At 48.2% G+C, this 21,071-nt stretch overlaps 1 protein-coding gene across 1 annotated transcript; it reads right to left on the reverse strand.

The window, feature by feature from the left end:
* Positions 1-208: 208 nt before the first annotated feature.
* Positions 209-20,731, reverse strand: LOC310793971 (ubinuclein-2-like; the record flags this gene model as incomplete). The annotated part of the gene is given in 17 exon segments (XM_083655852.1): positions 209-213; positions 347-505; positions 508-540; positions 1,402-2,833; positions 3,420-3,462; positions 3,816-3,866; positions 5,905-6,048; positions 7,091-7,201; positions 7,910-8,016; positions 9,009-9,138; positions 9,483-9,553; positions 10,908-11,487; positions 14,747-14,850; positions 16,429-16,542; positions 18,145-18,246; positions 19,201-19,317; positions 20,278-20,731. Coding segments are annotated over 17 exon segments (3,618 nt in total). The 5' UTR covers positions 20,593-20,731.
* Between the last annotated feature and the right edge of the window lie 340 nt (positions 20,732-21,071).

Consider the following 21,071-nt stretch of genomic DNA (forward strand, 5'->3'; position numbering starts at 1 on the left):
GACCGACACGCTAACAATCCTTCACGCCATTGCAAACTATTTCTCTGAGGATTTTGCAACGTTTTTTCGACTTACTTGCAACATGAAACCTATTTTGCAGGCAAAAAAATAAAATAAAAATAACATCTTGCGGGGGCCGTTCTTAAGATTATAATCTCAAGTATTTTTGATTCACTTTTCATTGTAGGGACCGGACTCAACCATAACCTCAATCTGTGGAAGGGGCTGTTTTTGTTAGTGCAGAAACAGAAAGGTCTCTTGAAACAAACCTTTTGACGCTGAAAAACACCAAAAACCTAAAACCACAAATGACACTCTCCTCTCTTAGAGCTGTTTCTCCACTCACCCATCAAGTCGCTCTGTGCTAGGGAGTATCCTGAGTTGGCGCTGGGGGTGGAGCCCATGCCGGCCGCCCCCGGCAGTCCGGAGGGGCTGAAGTTGAGCAACGAGGGGAACTGGAAGGGCAGCGAGACGGGAACCAGGCCTCCCAGCATCCCAAAGCCAGCGGCAGAGCAGAGCTGCCCAGGAGGGCGGCGCCTGCTGCTGTCGATACCTGGGGGAGGAGAGAGAGGGATGTGGGGAGAGACGGTGGGAAGGACACCAAGTCAGAGGGTGTTTTTCCACATTTACTCAGGATTGTACCATAGTGTAAACTAAAGTAGGGGTGCGCGATATTAGATCCCCCCCCCCCCCCCCCCCCCGGATAGCCCATACGCCAACATTTTCCAACTCCTTTGGCCGATCGTCGATTTAAGATAGCTTACCGATATATATGCGTGCATTTTTTCCCCACCTAATTTCATAGAACATCAAGTCTCTCCTGTAGTGGAATTGAACACATTATTATGCCTGCCGTGATGACCCACTGATGCAGGGGTAGAGACATAAACACAAGGCTTTTCAAATGCACACATTCACACTGGGCTAAAATACAAAACTACTTGTTAGGTTTGGTTATGTAAGAAAAGCTGCCATCAAAGCAGACTAGAGCCAACGGTGCGGCACACACCTAGAGCGACAGACGCACAGACATGGCCGACTGTCGGCTTTGAAAATGCCATTTTTATTTGATGTAACATTTTCTTTCAAACCAAACTGTAAGATTCCTCCTACTTGGACAGTCTTTGGTGATGCTCTCCCTGAGACATTTAGCCAAGCAATGAGCATTTATGCACAATTAAAGCAAAAAAGTAAAATTAAAAATTAAAGCGTCATTTTATCGGCCTGTTATATCGGCAGAAAATGTTTGTTACGGGCCGATACAGATATTTTATTTCAAAGCAAGTTATCGGCCGATACAAATGACGTGTCGATATCATCATGCGTCCCCTACTGCAAAGATGATGCTATAATATCCAAAACTGAAACTAAACATAAAAAACAGCGTTTCATCTGTGGCACAGAAACTGACCTGTGAGAGATGTGACGTCAGGGAGGGAGTGACCAGAGTTCCTGAAGCTGCCCGGCCGTTTCCCGCCTTGGAGCCCTGGCCGCCGCCCACGACCCTCTGCCTCGGCCCGTGATTGGCCGAGACCGACGAGGAGGACGAAGGGGAAGGGCTAGCGTCCGGGCGTCCGGAGCCGGACGACATGACTCCCATGTTGTTGCTGTTGATGCTACTGCTGCTGCTGACGGCCTGAGCTTTCTGAGCCGCGGCCAAGCTGCCCACACCCTGGCCCTGCTTCGCCTGCCCCCCGCCCGCCACGCTGAAGGGGGGCCGGAAGCCGGAGGTTTTGGCGGCGTACTGGAGCTGCTGGCCGGCGAGCAGGTGGGCGTGGGAGAGCGCGTGCGACGGCGAGGAGGACGGGGAGGGGGAGGAGGAGGCGGGCGGGGTGGGGGCGGGGGGCCGCGGGGTGAGCTTGATGATGGGAGAGGAGTTGCTGCTGTGGGATGACTTGGTGAGGGTGGCCTGCATGGGCGTGATGAAGTTGGCCTGGTGGTGGTGGTGGGATTTGCCCTGGGAGGAGTGGGAGGTGAGGGACGAGGACGAGACGGGGCAGAAGGTCTGTAGGCCGGGGTGGGAGCTGGAGCGGGACAGCGAGGAGGGGGAGGAGGACGGGGGGATGCCGCCGCCGTTGCTGCTGCTGCCGCCGCCGCCAGCGGCGGCTTTGGCGCCGCTCTTGGCCGGTCCCTGAGGGGCCGCCATGGCTCCCGGCATGCCAACCAAGCCCTTCTGGTGCGGGGGCAGGAGAGGGGAGGCGGTGGGAGGGGGCCGCTGCTTGGGAGGCGAGGGGGAGGGCTGCGGGTGGAGCTTGCCACTCCCGCCCATCAGCAAGCCCTGCCTGTGAGCGGGCGTCACCATGGCCACGTGTCTCTGATTATGGTTTTGGCCAGCGGGGGCGCCGGACCCTTTGATGGAGCCGTAGGGGCCTGGGTCTGCCGCCCTGGAGGCCAGCGACGAGGCGCCCGCCTGCAGGCGAGCCACCATGGCGGAGGCGGAGGGAGACGAGGAGGAGGAAGAGGAGGAGGTGGAGGAGGAACAAAGCGGCGGCAGGCCACCGGCAGGCACGGCCAGCGGCGGCATCTCCATCTTGGACTGTTGGGAATGTTGCTGCTGCGCCGCGGAGAGCTGGGAGGCCGAGGGGTAGTGGGGCGTGACGGAGGGCGGGGAGGAGGTGGGGATGTGAAGGGGCGGGGGGGACAGCGGGCTGTCCGAGGGGCCCAGGCCCTTGGTGGCGCTGTGGAGCAGGGCCAGAGCGTGGGAGATGGAGTCCAGGGAGGGCGCGGTCAGGTCCTCGTCCAGAGAGTCCGACAGACAGATGGGCTCCGAGCGGCTGCCGGGCTGGCTGACGGGGGTCATGGCGAGAGGGGCTCTGTGCATCCACGGGCCCTCCTAGAGAACCAGGACACACACGTGGTTTAGCATCTGTGGCTTGAGTGCTGATCCAACACTTTCATTCAGACAGCACATTATGACAGCCACCCAGCCGAGAACTCATGAAGTAGGTTTTAAGAGCGTTGCTGAGACGTTAAAATGATGGAATAGTTCAATTTAAATGTTGTCCAAGTCAGACAAATGAATGGCAAATAACCACTCCATCTTCAAAATAGGGCAAGTATGATAACGACCAAACACATTAAAGGCAACGTTCTGAGGCAATGTGCTTGTTCTATTGCTGCAGGCAGTGATGCTGCTCGGCAAATGGGTCAAAATCAAAGGTTTTAAGAGACAACGGTAATGTGAAAGATTGCATCTCGGCTTCTTTTTCTTTAACCCATTGATACCTGATGCAGCATTTGCGTGTATATACATCATTTGTGTGTGTATCCCTTTAAGACCGTGAACCGCGTGACGCGGTTGGCGGTCTTAAAGGGATACACACACAAATGCTGCATCAGGTATCAATGGGTTAAGGTAATATAGCTGGCCAATTTCACAAGCTGTTTCATATCGTGAGGAGCGGAGAGCAGTCACTCACCTTGGCTTTGGCCTTGGGACCAGGCACCACTCTCCTCTTGACTCTGCAGGGGGGCAAATAGCAGCATTTTCCATTTAGACATCACATTCAAGCACAGTGGTACAGAAGTGACTGAGTGGTTCATACAGAAGTGACTGAGTGGTTCATACAGAAGTGACTGAGTGGTTCATACAGAAGTGACTGAGTGGTTCATACAGAAGTGACTGAGTGGTTCATACAGAAGTGACTGAGTGGTTCATTCAGAAGTGACTGAGTGGTTCATACAGAAGTGACTGAGTGGTTCATACAGAAGTGACTGAGTGGTTCATACAGAAGTGACTGAGTGGTTCATACAGAAGTGACCGAGTGGTTCATACAGAAGTGACTGAGTGGAGTGGAGCAGCAGGAAATACTCACAGGTTTCCAGTGAGGTGACTGTGAACGATTCGACTCTCCTTGAACAGAATCCTGACAAGAGGAAACACACAACGAGAAGACATCATGAAACAACAGATCCAGCTGGCAGGTCAGAATTTCTCTTTTATTTGCCCCACAACTCAGGTTCAGAAATTCTTTCTTTGCAGAAAAATCCAAGCTAAAGTTGGATATTTCCCCAAGCCGTTACCCTTTAGGGTGTTGGTTCTCAACAGGTGGTACGGGTACCATTGGTGGTACGCAGGGTTCCCTCCCTCTCATACTTTCATAATGGCGGTCATTTCTGAGGTGGTACTTGGTGTAAAAAGGTTGAGAACCACTGATTTAGGCTACGTTCACACACAGCACCCAAGCCTTGCCTACGCCTTGCCTTTACCCACGCTTTTAAATAGAGAGCCGCAGGGATGACATTTTTGTAGTGAGAACGCGGAAGTCCCGGACTTCCTGGTTCTTCACGGTTTCTGTCTATGGGATCAAACGCGAACCAGAGTTCCGTCGGATAATCTTCACACATGAGGACCACTTTCATGAGTTTTGTAGCGTAAATGCGAGCCCTAGAAGTAAAAAGCTCGAGCTAAGCTAATCCAGAACTACACACTGTCGCATAGGCTTCCACGTCACGTCAGCACTCAACCTGGACTGTTGTTGATGTGTGCACTGATTACCCTGGGCTGAACAGGGCTGAACCAGGTGAGGGGTCCTTTGAAGTGGTGACGTTATTAACGTATATATCCCCATCGACTCAAAAGCGTAGTCTCATTTAGCCGTTTGCTAGCTAGCCGCCCTTTTAACGGCACGTAAAATCTTCAAAACTCGTAAAAGTGGTCCTCGTGTGTGAAGATGATATTACTAAACACTGGTTCGCGTTTGATTAAGCCAGCGTTGCCCAGAGAGATTATTAGAAGCATCGCGCCAAAAACCCATTCAAAACTCCCACAGGCGAAAACAGTGAAGAACCAGGACTGTTAGCATCGATGATTTCCGGACTCGTTTCTGCGGCTCTCAATGGGTGTCCTTTTTAGTCAATGAGGCTGTGTACACAGGGCGCCTCAACGTGAACCTTGCGTGTACCCACGCCTCGTCTGAGCGAGTGAGTTCTATTTTCAAGCCGACTAGGCGCGTGAAGGCAGACTTTTTCTGTCAAGCCATGAAGGAAAAACGCGACAATATCCGTGGGAAATGGCAAAGTCAACTGAATTTCAAAATAAAATGGTGTTACTACAACAGTGTTGAGCAGAGAGACAAATCTTCAGGAGAGAGAATAGCGACCGAAGAAGCAAGATGGACAATGAAAAGTGAATCCACTTAGTACAACAGCATCCAGTTCTCTATGACAACAGTGACCCAAGAAGGAGACCTGGTTATACATATCCAGCATCAATAGCACATTAAATATATCCGATTTATTTGACCTACCCATGATAATTCGGGACCACACGTGACAAAAAAAAACACTCGGGAGAGAGGAGAGGCGCTTGTGACTCGGCTCAGGTTCAGCGCGGAATAGGCGTGCGGTGTGATCGCAAAAGCGTGTGATAGGTTCAAGCTCAAGGTCTGTAGGCGTAGGCGTAGGCGTGGGTTGAGGCAAGGCAAGGCGTAGGTGCCCTGTGTGAACGTAGCGTTAGGGCTTGGTCGTGTTTCTCTTAGGCCCAATTGAGCTCTAAAAAGCAGAAAACGATACAGACGTCGTGAAAAAAGTGTCAATGGTTCTGCGGACACGGTCCAAATATATACTTTTATAGATCTGCCAGGTTCTGCGATCACTGGACAACCGGGTGGAACTCAGTGAGCGGCTGGAGGTCCAGACTGATAACGTAGAGCCAACCAGAATGTCAGGTCATGTTATCAGGACGGGTTTTTACCAGGCTATCATTTTCCATCACTACGAAGCAATGTGGTCCTCATAAGGAGATACGCACCATAACACACACACACACACACACACACACACACACACACACACACACACACACACACACACACACACACACACACACACACACACACACACACACACACACACACACACACACACACACACACACACACACACACACACACACACACAGACCTGGCCTGCATCCAGCCCTTGGGCCATAGTGGTTTGACCTCGTTCTCCATGAAGGCCTTGAGGTAGTCCTCCACAGACAGAGAGCACTGGTTCTCCAGCTCATAGCAGCTGAGCTTCACGCGCACCAGGCTGCACAGCAGGTTCCTACACAAAACACAATGTCACATTTAGCACAGATCACCCAGCATTCATTCAAGCTGAAACCAACAGGTCGGCGCAGAGAACATCATGGCCGAGAAGATTTGTGTCATTCTCCAGGGCAGTGAAGAAGATAATGACGTGGATGAATGGGAGCCGTTTGTGAAAGTTGTTGTTGACTAGAAAGCAGTAAGGCTCCTGAGTGAACCATCAGATGCCAGGCAAGATTTTTTTTTATTACACTTATGCAGTTATGTTCTACTCAGGGTTTCCACACTAACTTAGTAAGCCTGAGTAGCTAGGTAGAACTTAATAACTTCCTAATCCGAATAATCGATAATCATACCGTTATGCTTGCCCTTTTGTAAGAATTGGGGGCTCGTTAGGGGCTCGGGATCGTTTGTAACAGTTGGTTGCTACGTCCTGAGATGAATGTAGTAATGTTACAATTGGGAGCTGGCGTAGGATGCTACTTGTAGGCTGGGTTGTAGAGTAGCCATGATAATAATACCCGAGACCAGTGATACTCAACCCGAGGCTCCTTTATAGGTAGTTGTGGCTCTTTTAGGTCCTACTTAAAATAAATAAATAAAAATCTAATAAAAATAAAGGGAGGAAATTCACTTTTTGGGGGGATTGTGGCTCTTTCAAAGCTTTTTTTTGTCAGTGTGGCTCCTGAGTAGGGCAAGGATGAGTACCACTGCCTTAGACTTTGCGCTTTATAACAATTAGAGAGCTACGCTTTCTTTAATTGTAAGAATTAAGTTCCGTGAAATCAAAATTGGCATGTTTTGGGGTAGGGTGGTCAAAAATAGACACAATAATGCCTCAATTCTTACTCATAAGAAATACTGATGAAATCCTCCATTTTAAAACTGCTACTAATGTTCTACAAAGTAGTTGTACTTTAAAGGAATATCCATTCATTTTAAAAAGCCTGTCTCCACCCCCCTGAAATCCACAATCTACACACACACCGTGCCCAGGATCCACACACACACCTTGCCCAGGATCTACACACACACTGCCCTTGGCCCACGGTTATTACCTGAGCTTCTCGTCCCAGATAAACTTCTTCCGCGGGCCCATCACCCTTTTCCCCGGCTTCTCCTCATCCTCCTCCTCTGAACCGTTCTTCTCGCCTTCCCCCAACTGCTGCCTGCAGGGGACACACAAATGTATAAATGCATGTGCATCAAAGACATAACTACTGAACAAAGATTAAAGATGAAAGATTACATCTAATCATGCAAAGTCATTTTTTATGGTGGGTGTTGCTATTCAACAGTTGAATCATATAGATTCATAAAAAGCTGATTTGACGAGTTAGATGCAGAAGAGAGGGTGAATGATGGTAAAATGTTGTAGTCGGAATTTGCTCGCGTGCTCAACTGGCAGTTGAGCAATTATAACATCACTAAGTCATATTAATAATAATATAATAATTAATTTGGTATCACATTCTTCAATTCACGGACACATTATAGTGTATATATAATGAGTCTCAAATTAGCTAATGTTAGAAAAACGCTTAACGTATAGCTACATCAAGAGGAGTTAGCCTAGTGTCAGATCACCAACTTCCTCCTTTTTTTCTCGCTAATAATCATCATAAGAACAACAACAATAATACAATTTTATTTGTATTGCACTTTTGTTTTGCAATAAATCTCCAAGTGCTACAGGAGTACACAAAACAGGATAATAATAATAATTCGTGTCATCTTAAAAAATACGTCAGCAGCCAACCTATCTGTCCTTAACATTACAGTAGCACAGAAATAAGGACGACGTAGGCAAGGTCAATTATTGTTGTCTTCATTGCCTGTCTTTTGAAAGACAGAAAGAAAGAATGGATTTTTCTTACTTGGCAACCTTGGCCATGCAGTCCATGTTATATCTGGCTATCTGTTCTGGCATGGAGCTGCACACCGCCAACTTCAGCTTCAACAGGGGCGTCCGCAGTCGGTCATCCTGACAGAGAGAGAGAGGGAGAGGTGCAGAGGGGGGGCAGAGAGACAAAGAGGGATACAGAGAAGGAAGTGATAGGAGAGAAGGAGGGAGGGGATGGAATAAACAGTGAGAGAGGGAGTCAGGGAAAAGATGGAGGAAGAGCAGCAGAAAGAGAGAAAGACAAGACGAGGAGAGAGGAGAAGTGGGGGGGAGAGTATGTTGATGTATTTAGCCGACAAAGCCACTCTAATGGTCCGTGACAAAAGACATTTGGAAGCCTGTTCTTAGCAGCCGTCTTCATTGCACTACTTTTACTTCCTTTTATTAATGAGATAGCGTTCAACTGAGAACAGACGCAATTCATAAGAAATCACTTTCTCCGTCTCTGATAGCAATTTGGGGGCCCGTTTGTTTGGGCCCAGCACGGATTTGACCCCCCCCCCCCAAAAAAAATGTGGGTGTCTACACACCTCGAGTTGCATGTACTTTCTGTCACAAAGGTGTCATTCCCTTTTAACCCATTGATACCTGATGCAGCATTTGTGTGTGTATCCCTTTAAGACCGCGAACCACGTCATACGCGGGTTCGTGGTCTTAAAGGGATACACACACAAATGCTGCATCAGGTATCAATGGGTTAAATAGGTTTATACTCCCAAAAAGAAGCATCATATAGACGTTTCGTTTTTTGACAATAAACTCTGCAAATTAATGAAATTACTGTTAAGCAGATAAATGAGTAGTGTTTTTATTTAGAAAGTAAATTGTCTATAAAATAATAATACATTTTAATCTAATGTAATTTCACATAACCTCAACATTTATTTTTGGCCCAGGGCCCTCCATCCAGATCCATTTTTGGCCCTTCATAGGAAAGAATGTGGCCACCTCTGGTATAGAAAGACTCAGTCCTAGACAGCTCATTTTGGCTTTCAGTGACTACAGTGCCGTGGGAAAGGCTTTCTCCAGGTGAAGCCACCAGGGGGAGGGGTTTCAGATGAGCAGTGACTCACCTGGATGTTGAGGCTGAGCTTCTTGAGGCGTTTAAGCAGGGCCTCCTTGTTGCACGGCACAAACGCCTCCATGTGGGAGTAGATGCCCGAACGCACCTCCAGGGGCTGCTCCTGTGCCTGCAGCTCAATACTGAGGAGGAGGAGAGGAGGAGCGAGAGAGAGAGAGATAGAGAAGAGATGAGAGGGAGAGAGAGAGAGAGATGAGAGGGGGCGAGACAAAGAGGCACACAGGGTGAATTGAGGTAGGATTGAAGGGAGAGTGGAACGGAATGGTAATGAGAAGCGTGTCATGGGCGTAGACAGAGGGCGATAGAGAGAAGGCTTTTCAATCCACGAGAGGGACGAGAGAGAGGGGGTGCATCATCTAAACAAGGGAGCGAGAGAGAGCTGGTGAAAATGAGCGAAGGAGAGAAGGGAGAAAGGGGGGCGAGGTGAGATCTAGGCTGAGGGTGATTGAAACGCTGTCCTACTCACTCCAGGAGGATGTTATTCATGTCCAGGGTGAAGAACTTCTTCCTGCCCTCCTGATCAAACTGACGCGAGGCCTGTGAGAAGAAACGGGTTGAGTCAGCACACTGCCACTGTTCCATACATCCAGCATGAACATTCATATTGGTGATGTTGTCTTGTATCCGAGGACTTCCTCCTCATCTACTTTCCCGTATGGCGGGGACACGGCACAAACATCTGACGCAGCTTCGAGCGGGAGCCTGGCCGTTCATGCCAGAACCACTCCCGTTTTGCTCCACGCCGCCTCGCTCCGTTTTGCTCCGCGCTGGTCACAACCTGTGCTGACTTCATGCCTGGTTTGCACGCGGCCGCTCGCAGAATGACGTCAAAAATAAGAGTAGACGCGCAAACTCTCGCTGCAGGACGCAAGACGGGACGCGGCCAGTGTGATCGTTCTAAAAACTGTTAACAAGGACGCCGAAATGAAACTGCCACCGCATCGGGAGACGTTTCTGGTGTGTCCCCCCCGGCCGTTACCCTGAATGTGACGCTTCACCCCGACCTGCCCAACCTTATCCCCACTCCAAATCCTAAACCTGACAGTGACTTCTAGGGGTGGGGGAAAAATCGATACACCATAGTATCGCAATATTTTGCCTGACGATATTGTATCGATATTTGGACGCCAAGTATCGATATTAAAAAAAATAATAATAATTGCAGGCCATGACATGCCAGGCCACCGGGCATTTGCCCGAAGAGCCCGATGTTGCAGTCCGCGCCTGCAGTGGCGTATTGAGTCCAGAGAAGCTTAATAATGTAGCCTACATTTTGGGCAAAAAACAAAACAAAACAAAAAAACACTGCATGTTTTACTTCCGGTGAGGTCAAGTAAAAGGTAGGAAAAGGAGTTAGACAATATATCGAAATATCGCAATATTCAATATATCGCAATATCGCAATACTATCGTATCGTGACTCAAGTATCGTTTTAGTATCGTATCGTGGGCATCTGGTGATTCCCACCCCTACTGACTTCTCTACATTTGTTACATTTGGAAGCAGCGAGATAGATAGCATTTCTTTCTCACTCTCTCTGTTTCCCTCCTCCTCACTCTTCTCTTCTTCTCTTAACCTCTGCATCTCTACCTTCTGCTTGCCTTTCTTTCCATTTTTACCACAGCCTAAAAAAAACACTGTTGTTCCAACATGGGAAAACAAGAAGATGCTAAACGTCTTCTCAGGTAGTGTTGACCCTGCTGTTATAGTTACAGAAAACAAGCTTCCAGAAAGGCAAAGACAGCTGAGGTTCAGCGTGGAGCCGAGAAGAGACAGTTCTCATTAGACTGCCCCTGAGCACTCAAAATAAACATCAATGTGACTTAATGTGCGTTGAAGCTATGGCGGAGGGGGCCTCGCCGATAATGGCAACCCGCCCCACGGACTCACCGCGCGCAGGTCCTCGATGCGTTTGATGAGCGCGGCGGGCAGCCCGTTGGGCAGCGGGGGCGGAGAGAAGAGGTTGGAGGAGGAGCCCAGGCCCCGCCCCTGGCCGCTTCCTCCCGCCCCTTTAGGCACCGGAACGCCGACTCCCAGGAGGCCGTTCTCCCGGGCCGTCGCCATGACGACGTGCTGAGGCGCCGCCGCATCCAGCAAGCTGAAGTCCAGGTCGCCCAGGAGATCCTGCAGCTCCTTCTCGTTGGCCGAGCCCAGCAGCGACATCACGGCGGGGTCGGAGGTCAGGTCGGCCAGGGAGAGGTCGCTGTGGGCGGCGGCGGCGACACCCGCCAACTGCGGGTGGGCGGAGTTGTGCGCGGCCAGCAGCAGGTGGTTGGTAGAGGTGGTGAGAGAGTGGGGCTTGTTGGGGGCGCCTCCGGCCAGGCCGGGGAGCACCGCGTTGGGATTCCTCTTCCTCATCTCCTCCTTCTCCCGGGTGAATTGGCGGAGCATGGCCGCCAGGCACAGCGAGTCCTTCATCAGCTTCTTCCTCTTCTTCTTCTCCGGCCGGTGCAGGCTGAGGGCCGTCACTCTGTTCAAGGCAAAAACACACAGACGGGTTATTTTCAGTCATTACAGTCATTAGCAGATGTTCTGCGCCCAACGTTGGTTCCCACCAAGACTCCAGACTTCTCCTCAGATTGTCAGGAGGGCTGAATCAGGGATGACCTGGTGAGAACTCCTGCAATCTGAGCCTGGCAGTAGGTTTTAGGATGAAAGGTAAATACAGTGTAACTGTGCTCTACTCCCTCTGGTAACATCTGAACAAATCCACAGAGCGACTTTGGGGATGGACAGTACATGAACACTCACTCTCACTGTGACATTGATTTCACTAACTTGGGATGGGAAAGTGGGTAGACTGGGCTTAGGGAGATAGTGCAACATGAAGCTGAAATCAAACCTGTGCTGCAAAGAAGTGACACTTATACAGACAGGGTGATACAGGCAGAGTGATACAGGCAGAGTGATACAGGCAGAGTGATCTGGGAACCTGGATTCCCAGTCTGTTATTCAGACTGTAAACAGTGCAACACGGACACGGAAAAGGAAGTGACGTACAGGAAGCTGGTAAAAAAAGGTAGGGCTGTCCCAGAGTCTATTTTTATTTGAAAAATAGACTCTGGGACAGCCCTACCTTTTTTTCCCAGCTTCCTGTACGTCACTTCCTTTTCCGTGTCCGTGTTGCACTGTTTACAGTCTGAATAACAATTTGCGCGGTGACTTTGGCGATACTACTAGTCACAACAACTACACCTCCAGTCATTTTCCACTGTTGTTGTGAGACGAGTTGACGTTCTTCTATGCAGACAGTGTGTTTTTGCGTTAACGTTATTAGAAACGGACGCGGAAAAGGAAGTGACGGTGGCAGGAGAGGCGCTCTGTACAGGAAGCTGGGAAAAAAAGGTAGGGCTGTCCCAGAGTCTATTTTTCAAATACAAATAGTTCCCAGATTGCAGGCAGTGCTACAGGCAGAGTGCTACAGGCAGATTGCTACAGGCAGAGTGCTACAGGCAGAGTGCTACAGGCAGGGCGCTACAGGCAGAGTGCTACAGGCAGAGTGAGGCGTCGACACGCCCAGAGAAAGACGAGTCAGAACTGTGAGAAGAGGTAGGGATTCTAAGGGATTAACGTGCAGTTTGCTCTGAAAGATCTGACACACAGACACATCATCCGTTTCATAACGGTACTATGGCAATAGCTGCTTCTATTTTTGGACTTCTTTTTTTGAGAATGCATGTTCGAGTGATCAGCCTATCTGAGCGTGGATAATGAAGTCTTTGTGGAAGGTGCTCTGCCTGTCACAAGGCCCAGGAGCAACGTCACATCATGATAGATGGTCACAGTCAGCATCCCTGCTTCATGAGACATGTATGAGAGCGGACGCACAAAAGCCCAGGATTAGAACGTGGCGCGGGGTGGTGCACCAAGTGGACACATGAGTCATCATCAGATATCCACAGTGGCCCACAAATAGTTATGTCCAAAAGGTCCGTTGTTCAAGAACAGAGGAGAAAAAACAATCTATTTTCCCAGTAACATCCAGTCCATTTTCTTGTACATTTTAAACATGCATTTTGTGGGCATGCAGGTAGCCCCTTTCAGAACTGTGTCTTCAGTGCTTGATAAGCAGCTCCCTTCCACAGTCGCTAATTTAAACGTAACGAGAGGCGCTAAGAAAAGTCCAAAGTGGCAGAAAATGTTAACGCTCGTCTTACAAGTGTCACCAAAGCAGACGGGTTCACTGATCAGGTCCCCCGGGGTTTGAAAGCGTCATTCTGATGATAAATAACTTTTTATACCAATCCTGTTCCAGTGATTTTTTTTTTTTCGAAATTGGCAAGATGGCAGCTGCTTCTTCTGCATTTGTGCGGGTGCATCCAGCCATCACGGTGCTCCACAGCGCCCCTCTGGTCTCTGGGTTCTACCTTGTGTTTGTTATTGCAATACGACTATATACAGTACTATAGCTTCTGGGTGCTGTGGAGCACTGTGATGGCTGGGTGCACCGGCACAAACGCAGAGGAAGCAGCTGCCACGAAAAAATAATACTGGCACAGGACTGGTATAAAAAAAGTTATTCATTAGCAGCATCGAGCTTTCAAACCCCCCTCGGACCTAACCAATGAACCCCTCTGCTTTGGTGAGAGCCTTTGAAATGTCTCTGCGACACTTGTAAGAAGAGTGTATTGACATTCTGCTCGGGACCTTTCTTAGCGCCTCTCGTTACGTTCAAATAAGGGACTGTGGATGGGAGCTGATATCAAGCAGTGACGACACCGTTCCACAAGGGGCTAGGTGTGCAGGTAGTGCGGGAGGTTCCCTGACTACCGACACGAGGGTCACAGGTTCGAGCCCCCGTGTTACCTCCAGCTTGGTCGGGCGTCCATAGAGGCACAATTGCCCGTGTGGGAAGCTGGATTAAGGGTATGTGTCCTGGTCACGGCACTAGCGCCTCCTCTGGTCCGTCGGGAGGCCTGTTCGGGGGAGGGGAACTGGGGGGAGTAGTGTGATGCTCCCACTCGCTACGTCCTGCCGGTGAAACCCCTCGCTGTCAGCGAAAAGAAGCACATGTATCGGACGAAGCATGTGTGTCTATAACTCTCCCCAGATCAGCAGAGGGGGTGGAGCAACGACCGGGACAGCAGAGGGGGAATTGGCCAAGTACAATTGGGGAGAAAAATGTGGGAAAATCCTGGGGGGGGGGGGGAAATGCAGATGTGGGTAAAGTGATGGCACACTGACGGGAAATGTAATTCCTCGCAACAGCGAAGCGAGCCACACATTCAATGTAATCCCGGGAGTGGCGTTTGGGAATAGCCCTCCGAGCGCCCAGAGCGCACTCTGGCACAAACCGCACCGTTCGTAAATCGGGAGCGCTGTTGGAATACAGCGTTGGGCTATTCAGAGCGCTACACTCTCCTAGTGGCAGAGCGCACTCTCGGCACTCCGTCTGAGGAGATGGGAGCGTCAGAGCTCCAAGAGATGATGAACTGCTAATATAGTAAAAAAAAAAAAAAAAACAGAGGAAGAGAAGAGAACGGAGGAGAGGAGCTGAGAGCAGCAGATAAGAGTGAGCCGTTTGTATGTGTAGCAGTTAGCTAACTGCTAGCAGTAGCATGTGTTTCTAAGACTAATGAGCCATACAGAAAGAGCACGCTCTGCCTCTTTGAACAGCCGCACTGTCATTTTCGTGCAGAGCTTCAGACTGGATTTCCGAACGCGCCCATAAACTCCTGTAACGCCTACAGAAGGCAAAAATGTAAAGGTCATTCTCCAGTCTCTCTCACCCTTGTTTGGGCACCCTGTTCTTCCTGGGGTTCTTCTCCTCCAGGTTGTTCACTTCCGTCTTCTTCTTCCTCTTGATGGCCTGCTCCCCGTTGTCGTTCAGCTTCTGAAACGAGAACACAAACTCTCTGTTAGGGGTGGGGGAAAAAATCGATTCACCTAAGTATCGCGATTTTTAATGTCACGATTTTTTGGATCGATCTTTTATTCCAGAATCGATAATCGCCAAAAAAAAAAAAAAAAAAAAAAATGTGGGTGCTTGCAGTCAGGCCACTCACTGAACAGCAGACCAGGCGCCGCCTACTGGTTTACTAGTGGTTTTATTACTTTATTAGTTAGTCTGAAGTAATAATTACACTTCAGGGTTAAAGTGGGTGCATCTCATTGTAAAATTGGACTTCAAACGGCCCAAATCTGGCTTCAAACGGCCCAAATTTCACGCGCGTTGGCCCATATCACCCTGGCCTGCTTGGTATCTAATGCCTGGCCTGAATTATGATCCCAGTCCGCCCCTGTTTTTAACTATATCGCCCAGCCCTACTCATGATATATAATATACAGTCTCTAGTGTATGATTCAACTTTTCCCATGTTCTAATCTAGTGTAAAAAAGCAAACAAACTGAAAAAAGAAAAGAAAAAAATAAACAAAAATCGCAATAAATCGTAATATCGAATCGCAATAATCGTAGAATCGCAATACTTAAGAATCGCAATATAAATCGAATCGGCACCCAAGAATCGTGATAGTATCGAATCGGGAGATAAGTGAATCGTCACAGCCCTACTCTCTGTTATCTCCGGCGAGCAGATGACAACAGTCCACAGTTGCACACAGTCATCGGCGTGTGAGAAACACATGGCGGGCTGTGTGCGTCTCAGAGATATGTCTGTCGTGTCGGTGTGGAGGAAAGACAACATTTATAGCGTGTGTCACTGGGACTTTCCACTGAAGCGCTGGCACAGAGAGCTCTGGCCGGATGGAAGCTCCTATAGGCAGGCTAGTCCTTCACTCCTCATCAGCAGTAGGGGAGATACTGCTGGGTGCGTGCGTGTATCCTAACCATCAGGGCTCCAACCTGTTTTTGCTAGCCATATTTCAGCAATTGTGCATGACAAAGTCTATGACACAGCAATCTGGGAACCCAGAGTCTATTTGTATTTGAAAAATACAAATGTTTATGCGTTAACGTTATTAGTGAATAGCCGGAATGGACGTGGAAAAGGAAAGCGGAAGTGACGGAAAAGCCACCGTCACTTCCTTTTCCGCGTCCATTTCGGCTATTCACTAATAACGTTAACGCATAAACACACTGCATAGAAGACGTCAACTCGTCTTACAACAACAGTGGAAAATTACTGGAAAGTCACGGCGCAAGTTGCTATTTAGACTGTAAACAGTGGAGCACGGACACGGAAAAGGAAGTGACGGTGGCAGGAGAGGCGCGCTGCACAGGAAGCTGGGAAAAACGGTAGGGCCGTCCCAGAGTCTATTTTTCGAATAGAAATAGACTCTGGGGTCCCAGATTGATGACACAGTAACATGTTTGTGATATTAGCAATAGCAAGTATACATTTCCATGGCTTTTCCAGGCCTGGAGACTACGAGAAGAATTAAATCCCATGAATTTCCTGGATTCTTCTTGACCCTAGAAACCCCCGGATAGTAATAATTGAATCCCTCACCTTGCCCACGTCCTCTCCCTCGGAGTCCGAGGTGGCTCTGAACTGCAGCGTGCCGGTGTTGATGTAAAATCCCCCCAGCTTGGTGGTCAGAGAGGCAGGGACCAGCTCGTCGTACTGAGAAAAACAATCGGAAAAACATCACAAGAAAGCAGGAAAACAGGAAATCTCCTTACCTAATCAAAACCAATAGCCCTGTTCTCGACTGTTATTTTGATTCACTATATAGTCCACTATAAAATACCCACAATGCACTGCAATTTCTAGTGAACAGCGAATGTACCCTACATTTTCTCCCATATACCACAATGCAATGCGGTCATGGTTACCAAAGGAGAAGAAGAGTGAGGTAGTGTCAGAATCTCGTTTGATCGCTCCCCCATATACAGTAGTTCACTATTATGATAAACACTACATAGGGAATAGTGAGTGAGTGAATCATTCCAAACATGGCTAATATGTCAGGTGCATATTTTTAAACATATTCTGGAGACTTCCTGCTATCAACATGTGTGATACATGCCAACAAGCAGATTATTAAAATAGAAACAACAGGCACAAAATCACATTATTCATTATTCTGGAGAACTAATCAAACTTTTTTTTTGTTTTTTTCGTCGAGCAAAGTGTCAAGGCAACAGATGAAGAATGTTCACATCATAGAGCATATCAAGACAGGAAAAATATTAGAATCGCAGTGTTTCCCCTAGAAAAATGTTCAGGCCTGGAGGGATCGCAATGGTGGGTAGACTTTTAGCTAACCTGTTCGCATCTATGTTCGCAATGGCATCCCAAGTATCATCATATTATGGGATGCGATGCGAACAGTTGTATTATGAGATGTGCGTTTCCCAGGCAACGATGCACGTTGACACGTTTTGGAACAGCGCCACACGCTGGCACGATGCTCCTAAAAGCAAAATGCTTGTTTTGAATGATTTGGCATCTTCTATCACTGTCAACACGGTCAACGCCATTATTGTTGTATTGTAATAATATGCCATAAAGGTTTATTGAAATTTTGGGGAGAGCAGGGAAAAATAATCGTTTTTTTTTTTTTATATAAATCTGGCCTGGCAGGGGTGTCATTGGCCTGGCGGGCCCGCCAGACCTGTAGAATGGTAGGGGAAACACTGGAACAACTAGGGTCAAACAGACAATGTCAATTTGTGAGAGTGGCGAGGGCATCTTAGCTATCACAGCGAATCAAAAAACCCAAATACCATCAAATGACAGAATCCATACCAAAAATAAATAAATAATTGCAGCCATTACTGTCAAGCAGACATTGATGTCCTCTGAATAGTAAGCAACAAACAGTGACAAAAGTGACAGACAAAAGTAAATGACATATCCCACTGTGGACACAAGGAGGATGGATGTATTTATGAGTCATGACATGAGGCTGATTTTAGACTGCGGTCCCAGGTTGGTAACGAGAACAGATACGCGTCTATCTTTAGGAGCGCCGTTAAACATACTGCACTGAAACGTCACCCCGGGAAATAAACATGTGTTGATAATGTCTGCCTCAACACAGAACAAAACAGTTCAGGAATGTGATGAGGTCGGCAAATAAATTGGGGGCGAAAGAGAACAATGTCAAATGTTATTTTTTATAAAGGATAGGGTGACATGAAAATTAAACTGACATCCCGGGACAAAAAAAAACAAGACAACTAGAAAATCACGTGTGTTGATGGAGTGAGAGATACTCACGGCTTCCGAGTTGTCGATAAAAGGGTCTGTCTCGTCATAGCCGAAGCCTATATCTATCAAGTCCTGCATTCGGTCCTTCCTCTTCTTCTTCCCTGTGTTAGCCTGACATTTTTTGACAAAAAGGAGGTTAACACATTTGCATTAAAGCCCGTTCCTTTATCGCAAACAAACTGGGATGTAGCGGGTTGAACGACGTCACATCCGTTTTGTTAGCGTTCCATTTGCAGAAAACTGGGAGCTGGGAAGTTCACCGTTGAATTGCGTCACATCCGTTTAAACGAGTCAGCTCTTGGTCAGATCCGGTCAGATCCAGTCGCTAGTCAGGCTCGCCATTGTTAGCAATACTAGTTGATAACAAGGCATTTCGCTGCATTTTGCGCATACAAACACTGCAGCAACATGTACACACAGATAGAAGTTAGGCAGTGATGTGTGTACATCTGATTTAATGAGACACAAACAAGACAGAAGTGCTAATAAACAGCATCTATTACGATTATAACTACTGTTGTTGCGCGGAGCGGCCATCTTGGACTTTTGAGGTCGGGGCTGCTGAGGCTCCTACGAGTTTGGAATGGGAAATACCAGCTCTGGTGATGTCACCGTCCCAGATCATGACCTTTGAACCGTCAGATTACCAGTTCCCAGTTATAAAGGAATGCCCCATTACAATCCCAGCAACATCAGATTTGGACTCAAATTCATTCCGTAACCCCTAACATTTTCCAGTAAAACCTTTACTTACTTACTTAACCAAGCCATAATTCTAATCCAATCCTAACCGTAACATATCAAAGTGAGGGCTGACAAAATGTCCTCACTTTGGGAAAGTCGGTCATCTCAAGAACACAAACAAACATAAACATTGCCACAAATACACATAAGCAGCATATTAATGATGTATGTGCTACACGGGAGAACAACAAAATAAATTACTCACAACATTACTCAACACAAATTACTAAAACAAGCAAGAACATTAATATAAATGTGTTTTTTTTTTTGTTGTGATCAGACCACAACATTATTGAGTGTCGAAATAAAAAAATAACTCACATATTTGTTTTCAAACTTTTTGGCCAGGGCCTCAAGCTGCAGTCTCTCCCTCTCATCATCGTTGAAGGGGTCCTTGGGGTCAGGGGCTGAAGTCAAACTTGGAGGATTATTCTTGGCCTGGAATGAATATTGTAAGAAGATGAATATGAATGACCAGATGTCAGGGTGACCAAGTCCTTAGAGAGAGAGACGACCCGGGTTCAACCCCCGTTTTGGCACGTTTCTGCCCCGTTGAAGTGTCCTTGAGCAGGAATCCCTAATAGCTCCAGGGGTGCCGCTGAGCAGCTGACCCTGTACTGCACAAGTCAGATGAGGATTTCAAAGTGTCCCAATATAAAGTATCACATTATTGCCAGCAAAACTGAAAATCACCGCTTCAATCTAACTTGGTGATGTTACAAAACTACAAAATATGTGCAACATGGTGCTGCCACAGATAAAAAATAAATAAACAATTAACATACATGGTAACTTTATATTCAAAGTTGTCCACTCATATAAACAACACAATAAACAATACTCAACTTCAACTGAATTATAATAAATCTATACGTGCAATAATGCAAATGGATGCAGGCGTTGCTCTGATCTCTTAGCAGTGACATTTGCCTTGCTCCCCTGCTACATCCTGGTACTTCCATCAGCAATGCTCTCCCATCTATCACCCGCAGCCAGAGGGCCAAACTGCATGTGGCATTTTCAAGTGCTGTAATGGCTGTGTGTGACTAGGCTGTTGCTGGGCAAGTCGAAGTGGAACACACAGGACAGGTAGCAAGATAAGCTTTATCATCGTGTATTGTGCGAAAGAGGTATCTCTCGCTAAAACATAAAAAAAGAGAAAAAAAAAATACGTTTGAACGCCACTGAAGTTGCAAAACACCAGACCGTCCGACCCCAACGAGTGGCCAAACCGGGGCTTGTCTTTTGTGTGAAACCCAATGAATGGTCAGTTTCCACCACGCTAGGGAAGCACCAGGTACACTTCCCCCTCTCTTTAGTAAGCAATGACAAGTCACACGCACTTCCCAGCTCAATAAAACCCGGCCTGGTAACGTTATTGTAGGACTCCTAACCTACCTGGAGGTTTTGGACGAGTTCGTTGTAGTTAAACTCGGCGGAGGAGTGGTCGCTGGGCTCGCACAGAGAGAGGTCCAGCCGCACCGTCATCTTCTTCTTGGCTCCAGCCGTCGTGTCCCCGTCGCCCCCGGTTTTGCCCAAACGGCCGTTGTTGGCACCTCCTGCCCCGGTCGGCGTAGCCTCCTCGACCTCCCCGGCAAAGTTGAAGTCGGCCTCGTCGTCGTCATCCTCTAGCCGGCGTTTCCTGCACTCCGTGGCGGCTCCAGCTGCGAAGGCCGAGAGGGTGACAAATTGTACTTTTCTCGGCTCGGCCATTTGGATGAGCCGCCTGCCTTGAAGCTCCGCTCCGCTCCGGACAGACAGCGACAGAGAGAGAGAGAGAGGAGCTACTTCGCGAAACTACTCCAAATGGGAGACTTGAAGGCGGTTTCGCGAAGCCTCGGCGGCTGCTCGGTGCCTAGACAGATATAAGGGCCTCCTCCGCACCATGCGAATTGAACTCCAGGGGACGCGATGGTCGGGGAAAAGTTGTTTTTTCCGTAGCTACTTGCATCCTCAATTTGCTATGGGACCGAGACATTCACAGGAGCCATCTTGGATTTTCGGGAGTAAATAAAATATCAGAGAGGGGTCGCTGCGCAGGCGCGTACGGCCAAAACGGAAGCAGCGTGACAAAAGTGGGTCAGCGCGTCCAATCAGCGTCTGCCCCATGACTAAACCCGCCTCTTATCACAACAGGCGATAATAACAAGACTATCATAAGATGGTACTAATATTGTGACCTTTATAAAGAA

The sequence above is a fragment of the Poromitra crassiceps genome (assembly GCF_964638095.1).
Source record: "Poromitra crassiceps genome assembly, chromosome: 19".
NCBI classification, from domain to species: domain Eukaryota; kingdom Metazoa; phylum Chordata; class Actinopteri; order Beryciformes; family Melamphaidae; genus Poromitra; species Poromitra crassiceps.